Below are 15,790 nucleotides of genomic sequence, written 5' to 3' on the forward strand. Positions count from 1 at the left end.
GGTTACCCAGACACCGGCTGATAACCCAGGGAAATCGTACTCGCGCTTACCCGAGATCCCGTTACCTACGTACGATGGCGATCTCCGGGACTGGATCACGTTTCGAGATAGTTTTACGACACTATTAAACAAATGGCCCAATCTATCCGATATTGATAAAATGTATTATCTCGTAGGCAGTTTAAAAGGTGATGCGGCGGAAGCGGTCCGGGGTATACCGTTGTCGGGCGATAATTACCGTCTGGTGTGGTCTACGTTGACAGACCGTTTCAATCGTCCGCGTCTAGTCGCCACGTCACTTGTCGACAATTTGTTAAATGCGACGAATATGTCGCAAGAGTCTTATCAGGATTTAAACCAGTTTATATGTACTTTTAATCGAAATATTGCGTTATTAGACGCGCTTAAAATACACGATTTAGGGTCGTTTATGTTATTCTCAATAGCTTTTAGGTGCCTGCCTATTGTAACCCGACGTTTGTTCGAGGCTAGTAGCTCGACTGATTACCCGACTGCAAATCAGTTAATAGATTTTCTCCGGTCCCGGGTGGCCGTATTGGAAGTTGCAGGTGATTCGCACAAAAGCACCCCCTCTGCAGCCGCGTCGTCCAAATTTGGGAAACCGACTGGCCAGTCTCGCACGGGGGGAGAACGGTCCGGGAAGCCACAGGGCTATCGTCCAACGTCCCTGGTCACGGCTAAGTCAGGTAGTGTTTGTCCCTGTTGTTCGGAGTCTCACAATCTAGCGGCGTGCACAAAGTTTAAATCATGGCCTGTTGACGAGCGGTCGCGTTGGACTCGTGAACATAAATTGTGCTATGTATGTTTTAGTGCCGATCATTGGGCGCCTAGATGTAGGTCAAAAATTAATAGTAGTGAGTGTTCGCGTAGACATCATTATCTACTTCATGTACCCGCCGGAGAACGGCACGATAAACCGGAAACCCCGTCACCCGTATCCGCACCCGCGTCATGTTGTGCATCTGTACAACGGCCGTCGCCGCAACAATCGCCAGCTGTGATGTTAGGCACCGCCATTGTTCATGTTCGCGATCGGTCCGGCTCGTGGCAGACCATGCGGGCGCTGGTCGATTGTGCATCGCAAATTAGTGCTATCACGGCTGCCTGTGCCGATAGATTAGGTCTCAAACGGTCGCGCTGGACAGCTCCGATAAGTGGTTTGTCGGGAGTTGCAGTAAACAATGTACAAGGCCGTGTTGAGTGTACTGTACATCCGCGATTCGCGTCCGAGCCCGCGTTAGCCGTACACGCATGGGTGCTGCCTACGATAACGAACGAATTACCTACCAAAACGTTAGCCGCTGACATTAAGGACAGGTACTCCAATTTAGCGTTAGCGGACCCGTCGTTCTATGTGTCGTCCCCTATTGACTTGTTATTAGGCAGTGACGTGTTTTCGTCTATTATGGACGGCCGTAAGATTTCGGTTGACGACGCGTTACCGTCGGCGTTTAGTTCTGTTTTCGGCTGGATTTTAATTGGTCCGGTGTCCGGTGATGAGACCGGCCCGCGACAATCCTTGCCAGTTTCGTTAACTGTTTCCATTGAGGGACTCATGGAAAGATTTTGGCACGTTGAGGAGCCAGAGGTAGCGCCTGAAACGTTTACTGATAATGGGCGGTGCGAACAAATTTTTGTCGACGAAACAATACGTTTATCGACTGGTCGATTTTCCGTCCCGTTGCCGTTCCGTGTGCCGTCTTCGGACGAATTGTTTGGGGCGCGGGCGTCCCGCGATGTTGCGGTACGGCGTTTCGAGTCGCTCGAACGCAAATTATCCGCGGATCCATTATTAAAATCATTGTATACTCAATTTATGTCCGAATATATATCGTTAGAACATAAGTCGGTTGCCACATCCCCGGGGTGCTACTTCATTCCGCACCACGCTGTATATCGCCCGGAGGTCGACATTAATAAAATTCGCGTAGTTTTCGACGCGTCTGCGAAATGTGGCCGCGGGCCGTCATTAAATGACTGTTTGTTTCCGGGGCCTAAGCTCCAACAGGACATCGTAGACATCCTAACGCGGTTCCGCGTACATAAATACGTTTTTACGACCGACATCTGTAAAATGTATCGGCAAGTATTGATTTTGCCGAAATATCGTAAATTTCAACATATTTTGTGGCGAGCGACGCCACATGACAAACTGCTAGAATACGAATTGAATACGGTCACGTACGGCGTTAATTGTGCGCCGTACCTCGCGTTGCGCGTGTTACAGTCGATTACTTCCGACGATTGCACTGAGTCCGAGTGGGTGCGTAACGCATTGACGCGCCAAACTTACGTCGACGACATATGTGACGGGGCTGATACTATTGCTGAGGTATTAAAACTACAATCCGATTTGATTTGTGTGTTGAATAGGTCTGGTTTAGAACTTAAAAAATGGTCGTCGAACACTACGTCGGTTTTAGACGCAGTGCCGGCCGCGAACCGTGTGCACGCACCTACGCCGTTCGAAACGGTCGACGGTCAGGGTACCAAGGTATTGGGTTTAGAATGGCATCCCGACGGGGATTACTTGCGTTGTGCGTTAAATCTTGAACAATCACCTGTATATACTAAACGTGGTATTTTATCTTTAGTAGCTCGAATATTCGACCCGCTTGGGGTGTTCGGTCCCGCGGTGTTTTTAGCCAAGTTCATCATGCAACGGACCTGGCTTCGTGGTTTGACGTGGGATGAACCTCTTTCTCCGGACATTCATGATGAATTGGCAGCTTTCGTCGCTGATTTACCATCGTTAATGTCTATTCGCGTCCCTCGACATTTTAACTCGCGCCGGAATGCCCCGTGTTATTTATTAGGATTTTGCGACGCGTCGCAACGTGGCTATGCAGCTGTTGTGTACTTGCGGATGGTTGAGGTGCCCGTAGGGGATTCTGTTTTTTTGGTTGGTACTAAGACTAAATTGGCATCAACAAAATCTATGACTATCCCCCGTCTCGAATTAAATGCCGCACTGCTGTTGGCCCGGTGGCTAAACCGCATCCGTGGCATTTTAGCGGCGCAACTTAATATCGTTGATATTCGAGCCTGGTCGGATTCGATGATCGTGCTATCTTGGTTAAAGGTTCCCCATGAGTCGGTTAAAGTTTATGTTTCGAATAGAGTGCATAAAATCCGTACGCTGTTACCGGATTGCCGGTGGCAACACATTGAATCGGTCAATAACCCCGCCGACTGTGCGTCCCGTGGTGTGATGCCAGCGGTGTTATCGCAACTTAATTTGTACTGGCATGGCCCACAGATAGCGTACGACGACCCATCGGCATGGGACGATTCTCGTCCGTCGCTACCTCTGTGTGAGTTACCTGAATTGCGATTTGCATCGTGCGCTGCCCTCGTTGCCGACGTGCCTAATGAATGGTTTACACGATTTTCAAATTATGACCGTATGTTGCGCGAAGTCGCGTATATGCGCCGTTTCATCGCGCTCTGTCGACGAAAGATTGGTCGTATGGACGGTCCCATTTATTTACGTAAATGTGATCTGGATAGTGCGGCGCAATTGTTGATCGTCGAATCACAGCGTGTGCATTTTCCCTCATTACTCGGTGAGCTGTCACGCGGTACGCGGGTATCATCCAGACCGTTAGCGCGGCTGTCTCCGTTCATTGACCCCGACGGTGTGATCCGCGTCGGCGGTCGGTTGCGTCATTCGTTAATCGCGTACGATTGCAAGCATCCAGTGTTGTTATCAAAAAGCTCGCATTTCGCCTTGTTATTATGCCGGCGGTGGCACTTGTTGACGTGTCATGCCGGCCCGCGAGCTTTAACAGCGTTAATATCGCGTCAATTTTGGGTTGTATCGCTCCGGTCCCTTTTACACAAGATACTGACAAATTGTACTATTTGCGTCAGATTAGACGCGCGACCATTGCAGCCGTTAATGGCAGATTTGCCCCGTTCACGAGTGCGTCCGCGGCGCCCTTTCGAAAGCGTAGGCGTAGATTACGCGGGGCCGTTACAGATGCGTGAGTTACAGCTACGAAAATCCCGCGTGTTTAAAATTTATATAGCCGTATTTGTGTGTTTTTCCACCAAAGCGGTTCATCTTGAAGTTGTTTCGGACCTATCCACAGACGCGTTCCTCGCCGCATTCGATCGCTTTGTCGCCCGCCGAGGCTTACCTAGCGATGTATTTTCGGATTGCGGCACTAATTTTGTAGGGGCTGACAGGCAATTGCGGTCGCTCATTCACAGTGCGGAGGGCCAAGCAGCTATCGGCAATGCACGTGCCACATATTGTGATTGGCATTTTAATCCGCCTAGTGCGCCTCACTTCGGTGGTTTATGGGAGGCGGCAGTCCGTTCCACCAAGCGGCTATTGGTACGGGTTATCGGCAATCATATTTTTACGTATGAGGAATTTTCGACGATTTTGGTGCGCGTCGAGGCTGTACTTAATTCGCGACCCCTTACACCCGCCTCTACTGACCCGCATGACCTTGACTGCCTGACGCCAGGACATTTTTTAATCGGGCAACCTTTGTTAGCGGTCCCACCCAGGTCAGATCCGGCGTCCGTGCGTGATATGTCCAACCGCTGGAAATTGTTAGACCAATGCCATCAGGCTTTTTGGCGCCGCTGGTCGACAGAATACTTGACCACCCTTCAGGAAAGGTCCAAGTGGACCACTGATACCCCGAACCTCAGTGTCAACGACATGGTCATAATCATAGATAACCAAAGTCCCCCGTTATCTTGGCGACTTGGCCGCGTAATACAATTGTTACCGGGGACCGACGGTCGGGTTCGTGTTGCCCGTGTGTTGACTCAAGCTGGAGAAATTGTTCGACCCGTGGTTAAATTGGTATTGTTACCTACCGAATGAACACTACTACTCGGCCTGGTGTCTTCAGCACATCGCTATGAACTACCATGTTCCACACTTTCCTTCCCTAGTATGCGCTTATTGCTTTAAATTATGTGTGCCCCTCGACAGACCGGGCGTTGGGACGGGGGGAGCCATCCCACTGTATTATTTTATTATTGTGTGTTTATTATACTATTCTTTGTATCATTTTATACTATTATTATGTATTGTATTTATACAACTAATTATTGATTATTATAATTGAACCATATGTTCCTCGATTTTTATATATTATGTATACTTTTTTATTTTTTATTTTGTACGCAAAGGTATCTGTTAAAATTAACGGGTAAATGTAATATTTCCCTATTATTATTGGCCTGATCGGCAACGTGAACATCATCTGGATATGAGCATCGGACCTCCTCCTCCGTCGCTGGAATTTTGACTATCCGGTTCTCCCAATGTCTTGTGTGCCAAAGCTCACAGGGGGGAGAATGTTCGAACGCGGCTGAATTCCCGCCGAATCTGTTAAGTCCAAAGGCTTTCCAAGTCGCGTGATCGGCGCGGAATGTTCGCGACGAGTCGTCCCCCCTCCACGGTGTCCACACGCCGGCCGGCGTCCACGGCTCTTTTGCCGGGACACTGTGCTCTCTCTTGTGCTAACTCTCGAACCAGGCGGATCACGTGTCGCCGGTTCGTGTCGTGTACTCATGTTGTTGGGATAGGTCGACCTCGTGGTCATTCGACCTATTTATTTATTAGTATTGTTTGCGTTTGCTTTCATACCTACTGTCGTAAACTTTGAGATAGTCAAAGTTTGACGGATTGTGTCACCGCCCACCACCGAGTTACTATTAAGTATTATTATACGTGTCAACGTTGGGCCGTCATTGAACTGCGCCACGGTGACGACTTTTACGAGGAAGACGCTGTCGCACTTCCAGCGAGGACCAGGCTGAGCAGTGACCAACGCCGAGGTGTCAATCAGGTCATAAATCAATATTATTTGTGTTCGAATTATTGTATTTTTGTATTATTGTGTTCATCATTGTGAAAATATATATTGCATTTATCTACCGAGACATATTGTACGAGATATTACAGTGCGGGTTTGCTCCCCTTCCGTCCCTAACACTACGCAAGTCGTGTCGCTAACCGCGATAGAAAAAGTAGGAGTGGCGTGGCGAACAGATGTTGTTAACTAAATATTATTTCTAACTTGTTATAGGTAGTGACGACTGTTTTGGTGAGTAAAATATTTATCGTGTTTTCACATTATGTTTCATACTTTTATAAATTATAGAGTGGCTTTGCTAAAATATAGTTTTGTATTCAAACCTATAAAAACTTATTATGCTGTTAACTAAATTCTACTTCTACATTTTTATAGATTACAACAATAAGTTAAAAGTCCATATTTTTTAGATCCTCTATCTAAAGCGGTGATAGACGATTACCCGTTTTAACTTTTGACCTACTAAAAATGCAACACGATTAGAATCCATTATTTAATTATTAGGTATTGTTCCTTTCTAACAGTCGGAGTGGTAAACTCAAAGTTGAAATTATAAGTTCGAGTGACGCAGTGGTACTAAATGATGTGTATAACAACCAAGTAACTACACCTCAAATGTAAAATCTGATTCCGGTCTACAACCGTACCTACGCATGACGCATGCCTACTGATATCTAAATATACAATAAATAAATTAAAATTGAACAATAAAATATTATCTTGGTTATATTAGTATTTACTACTCGTATACGTATAGTTAAATAATAATTACTTAAAAATACCTTAAAAACTGTATGTATTATGTCATATCCTACGTCCTACATAGATATTTCGAAAATATGGTTAAGTCAATATGATTTAAATTCTCTAGCTAAGGCGGTAAAACACGATTATGCCCGTTCTAACCTTTTTATTTGAAAAAAACACCTCAAGATTGGCCTCACCAAATCAGCACGAGGGTTACCATTTTACCTTTTTACTTGCATTAATACGAGTAAACATGCAATAAAATAATATCTCGGTTATTGGGGTGCTTACTACTCTTATAGGTACAATATAATAATAATTACTTAGAGTACCTTGATAATTGTATTTTTTATGTTCTTCATCGATACTGGGAAAATACGTTCACGAAAAAAAAAAAAGATAAACATTTAATTATTCAAATTTTATAGTATGTGAATACAGATCGAAACTAGAACTTTTAACTTCAACTTTAAGTTAATCACTCCGACTGTATTGTTAAATAGTGTATTGGAAAATTGTTAGAAGGGCGAGATCTATATAACACGCCGAAATTCGGAATTAGTAACTTCATTTTCACGACGGAATATCCAATTTTCGCGCCGGGGGAAACACAATTTTTTTATCACTTGTTTGTATATCCTCTGTTAAGAGCCAGTTTGTCTTTTTGTAATCAATTTTTTTCATTTGTAGAGTTCTATGTTTTTTTTTTAAACCAAAATTTTGGCAGGAACACACAAGTGAAATGAGATGATTTTGAAGTTTTATCCAATTTATATATATTCAATTAGACTTTTTTTTTATTAAATATGATTTTTTTAATATCCAATTTATATTCAACTAGACTTTTTTTTTTATTAAAAATGATTTGTTTAAAAAAATTCTAATTTTTATCTAATTAATATTAGGAATAACTAAAAATCAATCATAACAATGATGAATACAATTTAACATGAAAATTACTTAATTTATATAACAGACTCTAAGTATAGAAAATAAAAATATAATATTTAAAAAACAAACATAAATATAATTGATACAAAAAAATTATTAATCTTTTTTCTTTATCATTTGTATGAGTCAAATGTACTAATTATTTTATCGTAACGCACCTGTTTTTTGCATGTAAAAACTAAAAAGGTAGGACAGGCGCAATCGTGTTACAGAAATCTAAAGAGCTATGCACCAATTGATTTTACAATGATGTGTGTTTTTTTATTTTTTGGTGATGGTCCATACCCATTACGGCAGTACAGTTGCTTGTCTTCTTTCTGGTATTAAAGTGAATTTAGTTGGTATACTTTGAGAGATCAACTAACCTTCATAATGGTTTATATCATGGTATTAAAATTTAATGCATTCGTAACGGCGACCCTTCTAGACACGTAGAGCATTGTCTACTTCCCCACCTTTTTCATATTATTATAAATAAGTTTTATACCAATGAAAATAAAAAATATAACTTTACCTATCTGTTTTTTTTTTATCTAGATGAATTTAAAAGTACGTCAATTTTGTGTATTTTATTGTACCTATTACGTATTTGAATACTACCTATAGAATTACTTTATGTGATACATTTTTCAATGGACATATACATTACATATATTTGAACACGTATATCATATCAAATCATGATATTTTTAACAATTGTATCCAAATTATACAACAATTTTCTATAAATATTTATAATTATTAAATTTTTATCAAGAATTTGTCGGTAAGTAAATTTTTGTTTTGTTTTTATACTATTAAAATATAATATTTTATTCTGTGTGAGATTTCAAGATTATATTATAATATTAAAATATTGATTACTTTGTCCATTAGCTACAATATCCATTTAAAGATAAATATACATTGAAAATCAAAAATCAGAAACGTTAGGGTATATTTTGTTAGAAAAGTCTTTCTTTATTTATGAGAAGTTCTTTATCAAAAATACCAGGTTCATAATTCTTGATACGTTCAAATCTTACTTTTACGATGGCATAATTTTCTGTTTTCTTTAGGTTTCTTTTTTGGCCTTGAATTTCCTAATGTTTGCTGGGGCCCAATAGTTTGTATTATTCGTTTCCATATTTTCAAATATTTGGTATAGTACAGTTAAAAAATTGAGTAATGTTGTTCGTTCATTTATTTGGTATACCCTCATTAGGTGTGATAATCGTTACATCACTATTTCTCAGTTCGTTCTTGAAGTGTTTTTGGTTTTTTTTTATCTTTGTCCACATCTGTTTCACTTGTTTAGCTGACCCACTAGTTTGCTGCACACTTATTTTTCTCTGTACCTTCTTGAAAATTCTAAACTGAAGCTGGATTTTTATTTTCATAATATCAAACTTTTTTATAGCTTTTTAACTTTTTCTCTTCTTGTTCTATGTTACCGTTTTAACTCAAGAATGTGATCTAAATCAGCGTCTGCTTTACGGATTGTTCTTACATCTAAAATACTATTGTTATATCTGACAATTACAAGAATATAGTCTATGTGGCTTATGCGTTTGTCCATTTGGTGATCTCTACTTACCTAACCTATATAGTATATATTAATCATAATCTATTCGTAGAAAATATTATGTAAAGATAGTTGTAAATCAGCTAATATTGTCGTTTACAGATGCTAATTGTAAGTATTATTTATTCATCATTTTTTTTTTATATATAACAGAAGTTCCTTCAATGTTATGTTATTTTGCATAGTACATATCTAATAAAAGTTTTCGATAGTTGTTAAAAATGAGGAAGTATATCTGTAATCATAATGCGAGGTTCGTAATCACATAACCAGCCAAAGCAATTGTAGCATTTTCATATTTGTAATGCCCAGTCACAAAAGTATCAGAATACAAAACAAAGAAGTTTCATGCTTTCCCAGTTAAATTAGACTTTCCAAAGCTAGTTTTTAAATTTTATTTTGTATATAAATGTATATTTTGAGTTATTTTTGTTTTTACCTCATTGTTCTTCGATTATATACATTTTTAACTTATTTAATAATTTATCAATTTATAATAGTAGTATTAGTAGTATTAATTTAAATATAATATGGTATAATATGGTTTTTGACTATCCCCAGCACACATTTTTGTTAGAACAGTTTTAAAATTAAAAAAAAATGAAACTAATTCAAAATAAAAAAATCATTTGAATAAAATAATTACAACATACATAAAAAAATGCATGATTTAATTTTTAAAATACATTTTTTAAGTAGATTTTACTAACCACTGATCAGTGATACCACTTCAGCTCAGACAATTAAGTTGATTTTTTAACTCAACGTGAATCAAACTATTTTGAACTTGTATGGTGTATCAAAAAAGCTTACATTCAGTGAAAATTGCAGTATCTATCTACGGTAATTTATTTATAGCCACAGCAAAAACCATAATCAAATGATTTTGATGAAAAACAATTTTGATTACAATTTTAATTAGTATTTCCTTATTTTTTCCTTTCTTTTTCACGTTGCTTTTGAAAACAACTATGTTTTTTAAATTGTTTACCTCTCGAATTCAGAATCTGGACACGTTTTCCTACCACAAATATATTTAATTTGAAAATCGAAGAATTATTCCCACTACTTATCGTGTACATAAACACAATAAATGAAAATTATAATTAAAAAACAAACACACACACCATTGTAAAATCTATATATTTATTGATCCACTATGAATCTAAAATAATAATGTTTTTACACAAAACCATATTTTTTTGAGCTTTTTATATGCACGAGAGAATTTCTTTTTTTTATAATTCAGTTTTAGAATATTTTCAATTTTTGAAAAAAACCGATTTTATTTATTTAGTGTTACTCAAATACTAATAATTGTATGTATTTGAAATTTCCACCATATATTTATTATAACATTTTTCAAATGATGTAGAATCATACGAAGCATTGTTTTAGACTAGTATAGCCTTGAGAAATATTATACATTTTGCAATTTGTTTAAAAATTATTCTCGACAAAAACTTTTTATTTGAGATATAGGTACAACATTGTTAATGTCATGGTCATTTATACGGATACGATTATTTTTTTACTCATTTATAGTTCAAATTGTAATTAAAATACCTATACAAAAAAAATGGATAAATATAGTTTTATTTTATGGATATTTTAAGTTAAAATTTGGATTATTATTTAGAATTTGGAAATTTATAATGCAAAATAACGTTTTTAATTAATTTGTTTTAATTAAAAATGTCATGTATAATTGAAACTTAAATGTATATCACTACATTATCAACATGCGATGACATTTTCAAATGCAATATAATCTATAATTGTAAAAAAAAATACTTTAATAACAGTTCTATAGAGTGTTTTATGATACTCAGTAGTATTATTTATTGAATGCTGAAAAAACCGTCTTCGCCCAGAAAGATTTTAAATAACTAAATTCAAATTTAACACATTAGTTACAGTGACCCTTGTAGACATATTCTGTATTACTGTATGCGCTAACCTGTAGCATGTGGAAAGCGCGTTGGGTATAAAAACCATAAAAATCTAGAAGTCAGCATTATATTTAATTCTTCTCGTGAAATAACCAATAAAACTGTGAGTTAAGATAATAAAATATATTAGCCTCGGATACCACTGGCATATTAATGACATTTTTAGGCGAAAGCCAATAAAATAAATCTATACAAGAAAAGTTTGCAGATTCAATATGGGGCATTACACTATTTTTAGTAGAATGTATGGTTGTATAATTGTATGAATGTGTACTGACTGTACACCATTTTAGTTTTCATTTTCCTATATTACGTTTGGTAACAAATTAAATCAAATATTATAAAAATGAAAACTTAAACACCTGTTTTATGTTTTGTTTTTTTTTTTTATCTAGACTCTGTCAAATGTAGGTATTTTTTGTTTTTTATTTGTACCTATAGAGGTGTATAATTTAATATTAACTAATTAACTATAAATTTAAAAAACCTTTTTTTTTCTACATCCGAATTGCATATTATATCTTAGAAGGATCTGTCTAAATAGCATGGTGCATTATCGCAACTCTTATAGGTGTCTGACCAAATGGGTGATTTTAAATTCTCCCAATTTTAATGACAAGTTAATATGTCGATGGTTAACTCTTCCGGGTCTACTCCAATACTACCTGACGGAAACGTGTAAACTTTCAAGAGTCTACTACAGTACTACACTACTACCCGACAATAACACGTAAAATCTATCGCATCCAAACCAGTACTACCTGTCTACCTGATGAGATAATGTAAACTCTCCTGCAGAGTCTACAATACTTCAGTATTACAATCAATAATGACCACTAGCTAGTGAACTATAATCATCAATAATTAACATTATATAGTTAATATATTAACCTTCATCATTTATATTATTCGTTTTAAAGCCAACGAACGAAATAAAATAGGCCCTCTAAAGTGTTGGTTTTACGATAAGAGTACTCGTATGATATTTATCAGCAGTCATTGAGACTCAGATAATCCACACCGGGTAGAGCTATAAATTAAAATCTTGAAGCACAAAGCAATCTCACCACTGCGGTACAACTACTGCACATTCGCAAGACAAAGTATTTCTGGTAATATAATATAACCACAATTTAATATAGGTACCGCCAATACCTTAGAATAATATACACTTCATTCCGCGTCATCTTATTCATGTTGACACATGCGTCATAAATCGTCGTGGCCGAACAAATCAGCTTAATAATTGTATTAACATTTTTTTAAATTCTAGACACCTACTTTTGAGCGGTGTTTACTTGACCATCTTTTACATATTATGTTTTCTAAGGTTAATTCCAGTTATTATATAAAAAAAATAAACCTTACTAATTGTTTTTTTATCTAGTGAGTTTTACATCTTTTTGGGGTACGTATATTATTGTTTTGTTTTTATATTATTCAAATGTAATCTTTTATTTTATGTAAGTTTCCAAGATTGCGTTATAGACTTTATTATTAAATATGAATTCTTTCGTCAATTAGCTCCCAGTACATTTTTAGGTAAAAAAGCATTAAAGATCATAAATCAGAAAAAATATAATACATTTCTTTTGCAAAATGTTTCTTTGAACTTTTCCAAAAATGTCACATTCAAAATTAAAATTTCAATTTCTTTCATTTTTAATTTTTCGATGTTTAAACGGAAAAGAAAGTAAACAAGGATAATTAGTCTTATCTAATTTATTATAACACTAGGCATCAAAATAGGTATCAATATTATACATATTTTGTTTAATACAGATACCTGCATAATGAAGTATGAAACAGGAATGTGTAAAATAACTGTTTAAAGTATAAATTAAATTATACTTACATTACTTACACATTTTAATTAGATCATAAGGTAACTGATTCAACGCTGAACCTACAACATATATGATTATATGATTAATAACTATGGCATATATAATATTATGTTTTGCAGGTGATATTGGTAAGTATATTTTATGTTTATTTTTTTACTTTTAGTTTCGCTGGTTAAAAATGTCAAATATTTCTAGAGTATGATGTAATATGAGTTCAGGAGCCTGTAATTGATATGAATCTTAAAATTTGATGTGATTGTTAACACTAATCTCAGATGTGACTAAAATAAATGTATAGTTTTTAAATCGATAAAATAAATATTCACTAGACTTATCGCCACCTTGACAAACGAAGAAGCGAATGATGACGTGTTGCAGGTACCAGGTACCTACAGGAATTCATATAGCTTCAAATTTTTGTTTATTTTATTATATAGCTCTTTATATAAATATATACTTTAATATGGAACTGTCTTTCTAGAGGAAATACATATTTATATTTATAATATATATATCTAGATTACCATTTTTAGAAAAATACTTGCGTTATATTTTCATATAATACTAAAGGCCACAATAAATGTTGTATGTGTCCATGTAAATTGTTAAAGTTAAAAATAACATTTTGTAACAATCATATGAAAGAATTATTTCTCTCAAAATGTAGAATTCTTACTTAAATAATGACATGAATATATGAGTCTAATATATGTAATTTATTGAAAATATTATTCACATACAGTTATATATTAATTTAACATAATCGTTTACAGATCGAACAAGTATGTATGATTTATTTACTTTTGTATAAAATATTACTGTTACCGACCTACATCATGTTATTATTTTGCTTAGAACAAATCTTTTAAAAGTCTTAAATATTTATAGGAGTGGGGAAGTATCAGCAACTATAATTTATTTTATTCATTTCGTAATTTTAAGCAATAACAATGCTTCTATTTGCCACATTTAGTGCAGTGATTTTAAGTAGAGAATTCCAACTATTCTGTACTATGTTGTTTAAATGAAAAATAATTCTACAAATCATCCAAAATACTTGAGATGACTCGATGAGTCTATAAAAAAACGGGATTTTTTTTGGCAATCAAGTTTTTAGGAATATTCTGTTATTTTTTTATATCTTCATATTGAAAATAGCAATCTGTTATACAACATGTGTAAACCAAAGAAGTTGTGATGCTATTATTGATAATGGAGCAATATACAGCGTATATGAAGTTAGTAATAACTAATCAGAGATGACTGAGATGAGAATCACTTCGGCTCAAAAAATAAGTAATGTAGAAATTTGAATATTTCGCCTATTCAAGATACCTTAGATATGGTGTGAATAGGCTGAAGTATTAATAAGCGAAAACCATCTAATCGGTAATCTAAATATTTAAAAAGTGGCCTTTTGTGTATTATCATAAGTAGTTTTGATAAAAGTTCAAAAATATTATTTAAACATTGCATGATTATTTAAAAATAACGAGTGATAAATGACAAACATTGCAGAGCAATATTATGAATATTTTACAATTAATAGCTATAACTTTTATTTATTACAGAAATTAAAGGTACGTAATATTTATAAAAATCAAAAATGTTCAAATTTTGTAAATGTTTGTACAATCACGATCGATATAGTTTTTTTTTTTAATTTTATAATAAAACCTAAAAAATATAATACAGGAATTCTCATAAGTAGTTTTGATAGCAGTTTAAAAATATAATAGAGACATTGCATTGTTATTTTAATATACTCACTTATTCACATTATTTCATTTTTACTTGACTCACTTAATAGTGGTACATACATTGGAGACTTAATAGTATTTGTATGAGTTTCCTCTTGAAAAACGGGACTCTCTTAGCGAAGCGATACAAATTGAAATAATAAGTGGTAAATCTGTCAATAGGTTATTTCGTATTTGTCAAAGTGATCTAAGCAATAATTGTATTCTATGCAATATATTAGATTAGTCTTAAATGTGTATTAAGTTACAAACAACAATGTCCATTGTATTTATTATATAAAATATAATTTAAATAGTCTTCGAGATCTTAACGTGCGCCGTGTATAGTGTCACCTGTCAAGTATTGCCGAACAAACCAACATTAATACACCTTTGTTTTTGAGTGAAGGATGGGTGTTTTTGATACAGTTATGTTTTTTGTAAGCCCGAGTAGAGTTTTTAAGAATTAAATTTTATTCAAATTAATATAAAATTAAACAATAAGCCATACATATATTTTGTTTTCTTTATCCAGGGAAATTATTAAGTGCGAATTGTAAGTACATTTTTGTTTTGTTTTTTTATTATTAAAATGTAATATTTCATTCTGTGTGAGAGTCATGAGTAAAAAATACACGATAGTATTACTTTTATTATTTTGTCTTTAGTGTTTTTTTTAAAGTACTTTTAAATTAAAATTAAATTGAATGTTTTTATTTAAATGTTTCTATGATGGTCTTAAGTCACGAGATTAAAATTTTTAGCTCAATCTTTGATTTTATAACAGAATAATATTCTGAATATTTTATAATTAATTACTATAACTTATATTTTATTCCAGATTTTGTAGGTACGTTACCAATTATGTTTTGTTAAAGATGTTTTAAAATGTATTTAGGAGAGTAGAGTGGGAGTTTCAAAACGTCTACCAATTAATAAAGAATGTGAATCCAATTTGTGCACTTATAGGGTTAAAATGTAAGTCACTGTAGCTTTTAAAAGTGTAGGGAAAAACAAATAAAAACTGAAGAATTGTTGGGGCCGAAGGGAATATTTAATAAATTATAAAATCCGTTCTTCGGTGTAAATTGTAATTTTGTTTATTGAGTTTAATAAGTAGCCG

At 34.9% G+C, this 15,790-nt stretch overlaps 1 protein-coding gene across 1 annotated transcript; it reads left to right on the top strand.

The window, feature by feature from the left end:
* The first annotated feature begins 160 nt into the window (after positions 1–160).
* LOC111039686 lies at positions 161–4,867 on the top strand. Its single transcript, XM_022323274.1, has one exon. The coding sequence runs from the start codon at positions 161–163 to the stop codon at positions 4,865–4,867; it is 4,707 nt and encodes a 1,568-aa protein (XP_022178966.1).
* Positions 4,868–15,790: the final 10,923 nt, after the last annotated feature.

This window comes from Myzus persicae, unplaced genomic scaffold (genome assembly GCF_001856785.1).
Source record: "Myzus persicae strain clone G006 unplaced genomic scaffold, MPER_G0061.0, whole genome shotgun sequence".
NCBI lineage: Eukaryota > Metazoa > Arthropoda > Insecta > Hemiptera > Aphididae > Myzus > Myzus persicae.